General features: G+C 36.1%; 1 protein-coding gene across 1 annotated transcript in view; it reads left to right on the top strand.

Moving 5' to 3' along the window:
• The first annotated feature begins 5,827 nt into the window (after positions 1-5,827).
• Positions 5,828-12,977, top strand: part of BMP5 (bone morphogenetic protein 5) — a 60,216-nt gene continuing 53,066 nt past the window's right edge. Inside the window, exon 1 of the mRNA XM_010566371.1 lies at positions 5,828-7,005. Coding sequence (XP_010564673.1) covers positions 6,522-7,005 — 484 coding nt within the window. The 5' untranslated portion in view covers positions 5,828-6,521. The remainder of the gene's footprint in view (positions 7,006-12,977) is intronic.

Raw genomic sequence — 12,977 nt, 5'->3', positions numbered from 1 at the left:
CTTACTGCTGATTCTTAGCTGACTCTGATGTTGTCTATTTTCCTGAAAATGTTGTCGTGGCGAAAACTTTACAGCATTTTGTAGCTGGGTTGTTGCCAGTTCCTCCGCTGGGTCTGGCCTGCCTCCCTGGTGGATCCCCACACCTGAAAAAGTCCACGTAGAGAGATCAGTCAGCACACACTGAAGATTTTAGGGTGTGCATAGTCTAGCAATGGTCCTATGCACATCTTTTTCTTTCGCAATCTTCCAACAGCAAGAGATGACTGGTCTCTCAAGGACTGTGTGATTCATGGTAGTGCTCACTTAATTGAAAGTACTGGAGCAGCAGCTCCTCTTTTACTGCCTGAGAGGCCAGCTGATCTTTTACAAAAGGGGAAACGTTAGTAAACAAAGGAAGTCATTTTAAAAGAAGAAAATAACATCTGTCTACAGATACGTGGGGAGAGAAGGAAGAAATGTAAAAATGGAGATGGTGGGGGAAAAAGGTTTAAAGTTTTAAAAGCTGAAAAGAAAGTCCATGTAGGATCAGAGGCAGCGCATCCAAGTGGTAGACTACATATAGAGAGACGTAATGGGAGGAAGTATAGGAAAGAGAGGGAGAGTGTGTATAAAACAAAGCACAGAAAAAGGTATAAAACCCCCAAAACTAGTTTACAGAGACTGAGAGACTGCTGCATCATCCCATTGCCAGTAGAGGTGCTAAAGCCACGGCTACAGAACTTAGTAGCAAAATGCTCAAGGGAAGAAATAATTCCTATATTTAGATAGATAGAGTATTTCACGACATGAACAATAGTGCAGCGCAGCTACCTAGAAGGCATCCATTTAGGAATGAATTTCTATACGTATCTGTAGTTGAAAACAAAAAGACCGCCAGCAAGAGGCAGAAGAGGTTTCCTGAAAAAGCTCTGGGGCCAGTCGGCAATACCACAAAATGCTTATGGCCGTGCTGCAGCTACAGAACAAGGAGACCAGCAGGTACCAGTCTGCAGCTGGGGCACAATAAAACCATTCTACAAGCTGAGCCAAGAATAATCTTCTTAAGAAGTGCTATGCTTTGCTACTTACAAATGTTGCTCTCATCCAAGTGTTTTGTATTTGCCTCAGTGCAGTTCCTTTTTTCTTTCTTTTTTTTTTTTTAATAACTAATTAGAGCCTTATTGTAAACCAAAGGGGATTTCTGGGAGCTCTGTGGGTTTGTAAATTATGCAGATGTGCAAATGAGAGCACTCTGATGTTGGATCATATTATTAATTGTATATTTTGCAGTTCACGTATTCTGAAGAATATGTGTGAAACAAGTTTTTCTTTTTTTTCCAGTCCTTGAACACAACAAGTTTAAAAAAGAGTCTTCAGGCCAATTACAAAATGATTTTTCTTAATTTTCTTGATGTTAAAGAAGAGTATATTTTTAATGCTACAAACTATTCTGCACTGATAGCTTTACAACATTGTGTATGTACTATGAATAGAACAAACTTCACAGATGATTATACTTAAAGCTGGAGGTCTTTCTGTAAATTTTAAACAAAGCTTTCTATTAAATGCCATCTATAAAATGCTTGATGACTTACCTCCTAGGCTGATTTGTGATTTTGCCTAAGCTTTTGAAATCCTGGATGAAAAACTCTTTTGCTACAGGAAACCGGTTAGTAACTGAATAAATAGCACTATAATCTAAGTATTGAACACTTCTACATAGCGAGTATTATTTTGCAATGCATTGCTCTGCCTGCAGCATAAAATGGAAGTACTGTATCTATAGAATGCTTAACAATCCCCAGGAATACGTGTAAACCGTATAGATGGCAGGTAAAACCCCAGTGTTTATCCTAAAATTTCCCCATGGTTGAGGAGCACAGCTATCTTTGTGGTTCAGGACAGCTATCTTTCCATCCTGACGTGAAGTTAAATAAAGTAATAACACTGAACAAATTTTCTGTTAAAAAAATGGTAGTGTTTCTGCATCTGAAATTATTCCTGTCTATCAATTAGGAAACGCTGTGAGTTTATTTGGGATAAAAGGGGTTTATATCAGTATGCAACATTTACAAATATCATACTCAATTTATGTCTCAGCTGCCTATTTCTGCAGCTAATTCCACCAGTTTTCACACTGTGTCCATTACAAGTGAAATTCCCTTTGCATTAGGAGACATATCTTTCATTGATACAGAAAAATACATTTGTGTTTCTTTCTTACTTTTGCAGGGTGAGAATACAATTGTCATACAACATCCAACTTGATAAAATAAAATAAAAAAACCCTGAGTGAAAGATGTCATACGTGTTTTGTTGATTGTACATTTGGAACATATGAACATAAACATACTTATGTCCAAAGGATTGAATGTACACCTCATGTGGTCCATACCATTGTAAATCCAGGTTGAATAAATGTAGTACAACAGATATGCCTAACTATGGTGTCTGTGTAACGTTTCTGTCCCAGGAAGAGTTAAGATGACTTGCTTGCTTTTTGCTGGGGAATCTGTAGTTTTAACCTCTAATGATTTTCCTGCTTTCATGAAACCTTTTCATTAAAGTCTTTGTACCTTTTGCAGCAATAGCCTTGCAGAGAGCCAACAAGGACAGACTTACACATTTTTAATGCTGGATCATCGGTTTATGCATAATATTGATCTGAATGCCAAATTTAGCTGGTCATTAAGATGGAAAGAGCCAGCAGAATCATTCAGTGTGTGTGTGTAGGTTTCAGATTTAGTCTGCAAATATCTTGGGAAGGGTCTGCATTTTAGTCTATTTTGTCAGACAGTTACAGAGAACCGTTGCTGTGGGAAATGACTCTCAGCTGATATGATATCGAGGACCCAGAGGGGTTCTGCATTCAGTAGCCATCCACTGATTTTATATATTTTTGAGTAGTGGGCATTGCCCATAAAAACAATTGTACTCTCAGTGATGACAGCGATCTGCTGGGTAGTTATAATTTTTCTCACTGTTGCAGCGTTATGATCCATTGGAATCTGAAACTGGCGATATCTGGATTCACGGGTTTCACTACCACCCTTATTTGCTCTAACATTGGTTAGGTTAGTACAAACGTACTGAGCTCTGAATTCACTCGTGACGTACATATATGCCACATTGTTTAAGAAATTCATGCAACTGCTTCCTATCCTGTGCTGCTAGGGGTACCTGCACGGTGCTCTGCTGGTTACACGCTCCTCTGTCAGATACCTATCCCTAACGGGAGCTCACTTCTGGAGTCATTTTAGTCTTTCTTTTATTTTTAAAGGACTGGATAAGGGCTGGTCAGGTGATTTCTTATGTTCCAGGTTGAGAATCTGGGGAAGAAAGAAGGTCTATCTGTGTGTAGGTTTTATATTTCAAAATTTCAGTTTTAGATGCAGGGTAGAACTGGAATCTCTGGGGCATCTTGTTCAAACCCCTGGTTTTGATTTTTGGTCAATACTTTATACTGACCTCAACTGTTATTTAGATTTGAGTGCATCTAAAAATGGTGCGAACATGGCATTTCTTTTAAGTTTCAATATTATGCAAACAGCTCGGAATAATTTTTTGTTGTAAAACTCGAAACCTAGATTTAAGGTGACTTTGAAACTGAACCCGAACCTAAACTACATCCAGATATCTGTGCCAATGTATTTTTATATATTTTTAAATAAAATACCCTGACATACTGAAACTGTATGTGGTATTTTTTCTTTAGAAGTAAATTGATTCATATTGAAAATATGAAATGGGTCCTATCAGCTATTACAGATCCCTTTCATTTCTTTAGCAAAGGCTTTCATTTTTAGAGCTGTTTATCTCTCCCATGTACGAGATATCCTTGTTAACAAGGATTGTTTATGGAACTCAGGTTTATTACAAAAGGACATTGTGTTTATATTAATATAAAAACATTTTTATTTTTGTGTTCTAGGCAAGGATGCTTGGAGCCTCAGTGTAGGGTAGGTTAAATGTAAAATAAATCCTTTGTATTTAGGTTACATGTTTGGTTATGGCTCTGTCTGAAAATAACAGGAACTGGTTTTGTCAAACATATGATTACTATTTTATATGTTTTCTTACTCAGTTTCTGTCCGGAAAAATGTTTACTACATAAAAGCATCCTCAAACTTGAGGGCATTTTTGGCTTTTTAAATGGGAAAAGATTAACTAATGTGGAACTCCAGACACTCTAGTGGGATAATGTAGGAAGTTTCTATTGCTGGACATACTGATGGGCTGAGGACTTAAATCCTCTGAGCAATCAATCCACTGGCTTTTATGAATGCTTAGGGAAAAAAGGGAAATATATTGCTGGAAAAGAGGAATAAACCTTGTTGCAGGATACGTGATGGCCAAATTAAAAAAAGACATATGTATGGTAAAGTCTCATGTATAATTGCAACTGCATGAGCAGGACAAGTGAAAGCAAAACAAAAACAGGAAATAATACTTCTCTTATAACAAATGCATTTTGAGGGAAAACCTCAATGAGGAGAGAAAACTTATTCTGATTCTGACTGGTCTTCTGCTGAGAAGAACAGGACTTTTGCTAAATAGCTTCATAATTAATTTTAGTGTTAATTCAGCAGGTCTAGTATGAAATAAATCTTCCTTGGGAGAAGCATTGTGCATTATGTGCGCTGATTTATAAGAAAGAATCAGCTATATTTTAATGATAGCTGGACTAGACTGTAAATATAGACTAGGACTCAAAATGTATCAGAAAAGTTCATTTGTGCTTAATATGCTAGATAAATTGTTCCTGGCTTCTTAAGGTGTGACTATACTTGCTGTCACACTCCCAAGTTTACTCAAGAACTGTGTGATTTGCTCAGTAGGTGCTAGTCATGTAAGGGAAAACCCAATGGGATGCATTTTTATACCTGTTTTTTTCCTCAACGTCATGTATTAACCATTTTTTTCCTTTTTTTCTCCCCTTCATCAAAGGAAAGTCTCCTTAAGACCAAAGGCCAATTATAGGAGTGGGGAAAATGACCACCAATAATCCGAGCAATATGAAATTTAACACTGTGATTTTGTTTTAGTGAGAGGAAAACACCAGTTGCTGGCTGTCAAAAAATTCTAAGCTGAACCTTAACTTCATGGGCAACAGCTTTAAAATCTATTTAATACTTCTTATTTCTCCAGTTAAGCTGTTTCTTTATCCAGTTAATAATAGGCTGTGGGATTAAATCTTAGCTTTTGATATTTACCAGGAAATGTAGTATAACCATTTATGAATCAAAATGTACTTTGAATAAATTATCATTGCAAATTACAGTTTATGAAAGTTGTGACTATAACCATAATTATACCATTGGCTGTGCACAACCTGAAATCTCGCTTGCTGAATAAATTTGTTTTCATTCAGATTGCATTCCCAAGATTTTTAGAAAAGAGTGAATCAAGCCTCACCGACAAAATTTCCTGCAGAGTTTTTTAAAAAGGTCACCTTTGTTTGCTAAACTTACCTAAAATATAAACGTTCCTTGAACTAATGAGATGCTATTTTAGTCTGTTATGAGAGTTTCCTATTCAAGTTTACTAAACCATAGACTCATAAGGAGACTCACAAGGGCTTCCACGTTACGCCATGCCTTTAGCAATCTATATATATTAAAATTGTTAAAGTTAAAATTGATTCTGCAAGCTGTTAGGAAAAAAGCAGCCGATAGCCAAAATTAGATATATTACTGTAAATTGGGAGGGGGGGAGGTTTAAACTCTGTCTGGTAAGAGAAGGGTTAAGGACTTTTTTGCTATACCCGTTTCAAATTACAATGAGAAGCCTCTTCTTTCCCAGCAGGGTTGTGCTTACATTAGTCTTTAGATCTCTCTTGAAAAGAGCTGTTATATTTGTGCCTGCTAGAGTTGGAAATAACATTTCAGAAGCTGAAAAGGCTTGAATGGATTTACAGAAGGGGTTTTTTTGCGAGTAATTCATGGCAACACATTAATTTGATTAGTACGTGCTTTAGAATTACTTTACACTCAAGCAATTCAAAAGATGTCAAAGTTATCACCAGGCTGCTGGACAAATATGTGTTACACCACCAAGGTACAGATCAAGACAAATCTGTGACTCAGGATTTTATCTTGGGAAGAGCGCAAGGTGTACGAAGAACTCAGAATAACAAGGGAAGATAACTCTGGGAACTACAATGTGTCAGAAGAACAGCTCTTGCTAATACAGCTCCCACCAAAGACCTGGTTATCTAAGGTTTATATAGGAATGCCTAGGTCAGCTGACAAAATACTGGTCTTCTGCTCCATAAATGCAGAAAAAACGATAACAACAGTGGAAAATTGGAAGTCTGAATTTCAGCTTTCTTAGAAATAACTGCAACCTGACACATTCCATAATATTTAAACAGGGTGGGGGGAGAGAAATCACCAAAGATGTTACGTTTAGAGATGACATTGACATGAAGAATAGGTAAATTTTGTTTTTCAGCCACTGGGAAAGCAGACCTCATAGGAACTCAGAACAAGTAGGAGAAAAGATTTTTTATTTTTTTTTCCTTGTTCTTTTTCTTTTCAAAGATGAACCTAACTGCACTCAAAGCTTTCGTGGGCTTGCTCTGGAATTGCTGGGTTCTGGTGGGTCACGCACAGGGAGGTTTAGGAGACAATCATGTCCATTCGAGTTTTATTTACAGGAGGCTGCGCAACCATGAGAGAAGGGAGATTCAGAGAGAGATTCTCTCTATCCTGGGTTTACCTCACAGACCCAGACCATTTTCACCAGGAAAGCAGGCTTCTTCTGCACCCCTCTTCATGCTGGACCTGTATAATGCCATGACAAATGAAGAGGATACTGAGGAGCTGGAGTATTCACTAAAGGGATCAATGGCAGGGGAGAGCAGAGGGATACGAAAAGGATACCCTGCCTCTCCAAATGGATATTCACGGAGAATACAATTATCTCGCATGACCCCACTGACCACACAGAATCCTCCCTTAGCCAGCCTGCACGACACCAACTTTCTGAATGATGCTGACATGGTAATGAGCTTTGTCAATTTAGGTACGTGGAAAATTTTTTTTTGTTTCTGCTCTCTTTGACAAACTGTTAGCCTGATCTTGCGAGGGGCTAACCTCTCGGCCAGACCGTAACCTGTTCTAAAATGGCAGGATTGGGCCCGGGCTGCTGTGCCACTTGTAAAAGAAAAGTCGTACTGATGGTAAAGTAGCTACGTTGTAGGTGGCCACGGAAAAAGATTTTTCTCACTGTTTATATAAAGTCAGTTTCTATAACTCCCCTCTGCTGCTTCTGTTTTCTTTCTTTCATTGATGTAATGAAAATTCTAGCCTTAGGCCAACTAACTCCTTTTTTTTTTTTAAATCTCAAAAAATCAAACACTTATGCCTATTGCTCAGTTATTTCCCTCACTGTTTTGCTTAAAGCTCAGACATGAACAAACATCAGATGTTAATATTTTAAAGCCTAGAATGTTATGAAAAGGGAAAAGTTAAGCCATTTCCGGAAAAAAAGAAAAAAAAAAAAAGAAAAAAAAGATTTCTTAGGTTATTTAGGGTTTTTTTTCTGTTGGTAAGAGTCACAGTTTTATTATCTTTTCAGCTGGATGGCTGGATTTTAAATAATCTGTTGCTGTTTCTTTGTTATTTCTATTTAATAGCCACAGACTGTGTTTTATTATACCTCCATGGTGCTCAGAGTCTGCAATGGTTCTTATTTTCTCTGTCATAAATAAATTAAATAACGAGTATTAAACACCAGAAACATGCAAGCAAAGAATGCTTTTGAAAATGATATCAATTCAGACACAAAAACTGATAAAACTAAATTATATTGGCTTCTGAGTATAATAAACATGCTTACCGGTTTCATTGTGGTTAAACGAGGAGTTACAGATTTCTTTAATAGAAGGCAAATTAAATCTCATTAAGAAAGCTGCAAATAATTCATGAAATGTATTTACTGTTTTTATAAGTATTTTAAATGCTACAGGACTCATAAAGTTAGCTAAAAAACCCCCTCCTTGTTTGATCTGAATAGCAAGAGATTTAATTGAAAATGAAGTTTATCAATAAGCTGGTGCAAAATCTGATGAACTCTTGATTTCAGGATAATACTTTCTGCAGAAACTTTTTAAACATTTCCAAATATACCTTCAGATTATCACACACATTCTGTACCTTTTATATCTACCAGGTCTTTAATCCTTGCTGCAGGATTAAAAATGTTTCCAAATACTAAAATCCTCAACAACTTGAATTTCTAGGAAAATGACACCCTAGAGTTTAGTTGTAGTGATAATAAAGTTACTTTTCATTAATTATTTGGCAGATAAGGAGATGTTCAATTCTGAGATCTTTTTCCTGAAGAGTAACATACGTCCACAACCCTAAATACATTTGCTCTACATAAACTCTAAATAAATTTGCTTGTTGTTCTTGCTCCTGAAATAGCAGACTAGAAAAATATTAAATCTCTGGTTTTTGAAAATGTGTTCCTCATCCTTAAGAAAGGGTTACATGTTATCTGTGTATTGCTTTTAAGTTATCGTTGTATGCCTCGATTTACCCACAGTGTCTGGAGTCAGCTGAATTTAAAATGGCAATGTTATAAAGGAAAATAGGAAATGCTCTGATCTCCTAGGCGTTAGTCAAGGCCCTGATCCTTCAAAAATTTTCTTCATGTGTCCTGAGAAATACCCTCAGTAAATCTGTCGCAGTCCATTTCATCAGTGGCCCTGAGGACTATTTGCACAGGACCTAGCCTTTGATTTCACAAAACGCCTTTGATTTCAAGAGGACTTCTTGCAGTGCATGAGTAGAAGTCTTTGAAGGCTCAGTGTCAGATATGTCCTAGCCTGATCCTGCTGTGCTTCTGCAGACAAAAACCCTCTCTGGAAGAGCGCAAGTTTCCACTGAGTGTCTTACCTTGACTGGGAAGTTTCTAATATTTGTCTCATTTTTATGGGAAGCCAGTGTTGCCTTTAGAAAGTAATTTTGAGAAGCTGAAGTATATCTTATGTTTCTAAAATGTGCAAACTGGGTGTGAGGTGCTTTATTTTTCTAGTGATTATGATTAATAGACACTATTAACTTATAAAAAAAATACTGTGTAAACACCAGGTTCTGTTTGTCCTCTGTAAAATTAAAGTGTGTCTCAGGTCCCAGCGAGTCTAAATCCTAATTCACTTTAACTGTCCTTCCATACATGTTGGAAGTTGTGGTTTATCACACATTCCACTGTGTAACATGCGTAAGAAATATTGATGACCAATATAGATTAGCTTCAACATTTTTATTAAACAATCCTGTGTTTCAGTATAATTAACATAAAAATGAAATAAATCATGGAAACAAGTAACCATTTTATATGATTTATGCAGTATAAGATCATGACAGATGAGGGCAAGCTCTTTTAATGTACAATGGGGAAAAATATGCAGTGATAAGTGAATGCTAACACTGTACCTTAAAATCAATAAATGCTGATGCAGCACAGTAATAACTCAACTGGTTTTAGATTTGAAGCCTCAGTCAACTTGCATCAAATTAATCTGCTCTGTTCATACTTGCACACCATTAATTACGCAAGTTGTAATTATAAGGCTTTATTAATCATCATGATATTTTAAATTGAAACGTTTGTATATAGTTGTAGCCAGTTATAATAATTTAAGACATATATATTAAACCAAGAAATATGTAGCTGAGATGTTGGATAGCAATTATTAAGCATAAGATTGAAAAGGCTGAGTAAGATTAAAAAGTAAAGTAAAAAATAGACAAGGACAAATCATTTTATATTAAAGAAGAAAAATTGAAACTTAAATGTAATTTTGATAAAAATCAACCTTTCAGAGTTGCAAATACCTCACTTTCAAAAACAAATTTAAAAAATAATCATCAAGGGAACCGCAATTATAATTCTGTAAAGCAACCAGGGAGAAAAACAAGACTGCATTTACTTCTCCTGTACTTAAAATTGTAACCACCTGCTCTTTATACTGGAATTTATACCAGAATTTCCATCTCTTTCTTTCTTGAAAGATATGACAAGACAGAGACTATGTCTTGTCCTGTATTTTGTATGAGACTGTGTGTTGGCAGCTCTCCATAAATATTGATGAGTGTAACAGAAGAGTTAACTGGGGTTGGTCCAGGAGTCGAAGAATAAATCCTCCACTAAATACACTGGGGTTTTCAAAGATCTGATTATATCACCTACGAGTTCAGGACTTTGTTTTCCTCACTGGGTGTTTTTTTATCCTGTTGTTATATTTTATTATGTTGTTGCAAAGCCCTGACTGTTTTGAGTTCTGGCGTCTTCTTTTTGGCCAGTCTCCCAAAATGACATATAGAGGATACCCTGTTCCTCAGAGAACAGACAAATAATACTAATGTAGTTCTACTCATTTTTCCGCTCACTCAGAATTTAGTTAGGGAAGAACTTTGTTAAGATAAATGTTAGTGTTCCCACTCTTCACCTCCCACCAAAAGAGGGAGATCGAATAAAAAAATATGTACGTGAGGCTTGGAGAAACAGCACCACTTTTATAAACTACATTTAAACATTTCAAGGACTGAATTTTCCATTAGCATCGAAGTGATCATTAAATCCACTGTACTTAAGTGTTCCTTCTCTTGCAGTTCAAATGGTCTGTATTTTCACTTGTTTACAGCATGTCTGTAAATTTTTCTCTAAACAGATTGCTGCATTTGCTAAACAGCTCTCTTTTCTTTCTCCATATTTTCCTATGAATTGATATGAACTTTCTATGATAGGGGATAAATATATAAAAGGGTTGTGGTTTTCTGTTGCTTTCTTTCTTAGTATATAAAATTAATTTCAAAAACTCAAATGTGAAGATCATTATAAAATTTGTGACCCTGACCTACACATGCTAATTTAAAGAAGGATACAATATTATGGAGATTTTTAAGGTAACCGATACACCCCAGAAAGACAACTTTTCTTCTTCATATACAATGTGATTCTGCAAACTTAATTATAATAATCCTCAAACCACACATGACGTGATCATTTCTTAAATCAGATGCTGAAGTCAAAGGAAATTTTGCCTGTTTGAGGCACAGAGGACTGTTCATATTTCTCCAGCTTCTCTACCCCAAGTTTGTACACTGTCTTGAAGATTATGTTCTTCTTTAAAACCTGAATCACTAAGCAAATACATAAATTCACAAGATTTACAGCCCATTGTGTTCATTGGAGAATGCTAACATGGCAGAGAACAACTTTTATACAACTACTCTGAGAAACCTACAGTACATCAATCCACACCGAATACCTGTACTAATATATTTTTGTTAAACACAAAAAAGAAAGTATTCCTAACTGCAATCAGACCTGGAGCGTATATAGTAGCTAGTTTCTTAAATTAAACTAATTCAGTTTCTACAACCTTCCGCTCACAGCTAACATATCATCAGTGAGGGATATGGAGTGCTAAGCTATAAAATGCCAGGAGCTGTGGAAGGGGAGCTGGGTTTGAAGGATACACGCAAAAAGGCCTCAGGATCATTAACTTCTCTCTTCAAAGCTTAGGAACGAGCACACTTTCTTTCTTTCTTTTCCACTGGATTTCAGATGTTGCTGTCTTAATTTTAACCTTACATGAATTTCCTTCGCTGTGGTACAATTTTAGTCCATAAAATGCAGGCTGCTAATGAAAATATTGACCCAGCCTTAACTGAAGTGACGGAAATAGTGCTATTATCTTGCCTTGGACAGAGGGATGCTATTACAGAGATAAAACTTGTTAAATGACAGATAGACCCCATGTCTTTATTTGGGGAGGTGGATCAATACTGAGAAAAAATGAGAAAACATTTGTGAAGTTTTTTTGAATGGCAACCCAAAGTCAATAAGATGCTGTTTTTCACTCTTTTACATAAAATTTAAAACAAATTAGATCAAGCAGGTCTCATTTAATCTTCACCCAAAGTACACCTCACTGGCATCTTGAAATCCTAAGGTTTTTTTCCCTTAATAAAATTTCAGTCACATAATCAGTGAGCTGAACTAATTTGTTGTGACCTAGGTATGCAATCAAGCATTAGAAATAACTATTAATGATGAAATAATTTTATATGGCCAAATTAAATATTAAGACAGCTTTTTGCAAAATAGATCTATTTATTTCTAGAACAAAAGGACTTTACTCATGGATGACATGCCCTAAAAATCCTCACCCAATCCTTACAATTCATCAGGCAGTTTTAACCAGTTTTTGTGTGATAACAGAGCAGGTTGTTAGGGATTGTTTTTGATTTTGAGCAAGAAATATTCGCCACATTCCTCTTTGGAATTACACTACATTTGTTGTTTTATATTGAAATATTTTATATTTCCTTTGAAATCTCTCATGTTACATGAACTTTATGAACTATGTAGCTCCACCTCAAAATAGGTTTGTGTGTGATCCATAAATATCATCTAACAAAATAATGTTTTTATAACTGTCAATTAATTTTTTTGCCAAAGTTAACACTTTAAATCCAAGTAAATTATTGTATCTACCCAGCCAAAAAAATGTCAAGCTCTCCATTAACTGGGGTATAAAACTGTCTGATTTTCCTTGCCGACAGATTTGAAAGAAATTGCAGATAACTGAAGAGAAACTGATTTAGAAGATGGTTAGTTGTGCACGGTGAAAAGCTATATATATGTACGGATATATATAAAAATATATATATTATTATTAATATCTTTCCCATTGGGAAGAACAGCTGACCCAGTTCTGCTTCTTCTTTAGAAAGTGCTCCTTTCCAGACTAAACACAGACTCTGGGTGGGGTTGTGGGGATTGTATGTATTGTACAGTACATATTTTCCCAGGAAAACACAATCTCGGAGTGCTTCTGGCTAGCCATGAAAGAGAAAGAGGAAGGCTTGTGGAGACGCCTCTGCGCGGAGGATATTAGGGGAGGAATCCGCCTGCCATGGAGTGGATGGAGACCCTCTTGGTTCTCTTCCTAAACCCCGGGTTATTTGCTTAAATAA

Source organism: Haliaeetus leucocephalus, unplaced genomic scaffold, assembly GCF_000737465.1.
Source record: "Haliaeetus leucocephalus isolate CR32 unplaced genomic scaffold, Haliaeetus_leucocephalus-4.0 Scaffold207, whole genome shotgun sequence".
Taxonomy (NCBI): Eukaryota; Metazoa; Chordata; class Aves; order Accipitriformes; family Accipitridae; genus Haliaeetus; species Haliaeetus leucocephalus.
Note: the sequence above shows the minus strand (reverse complement) of the source record. Positions and strands in the feature narration are given on the sequence as shown.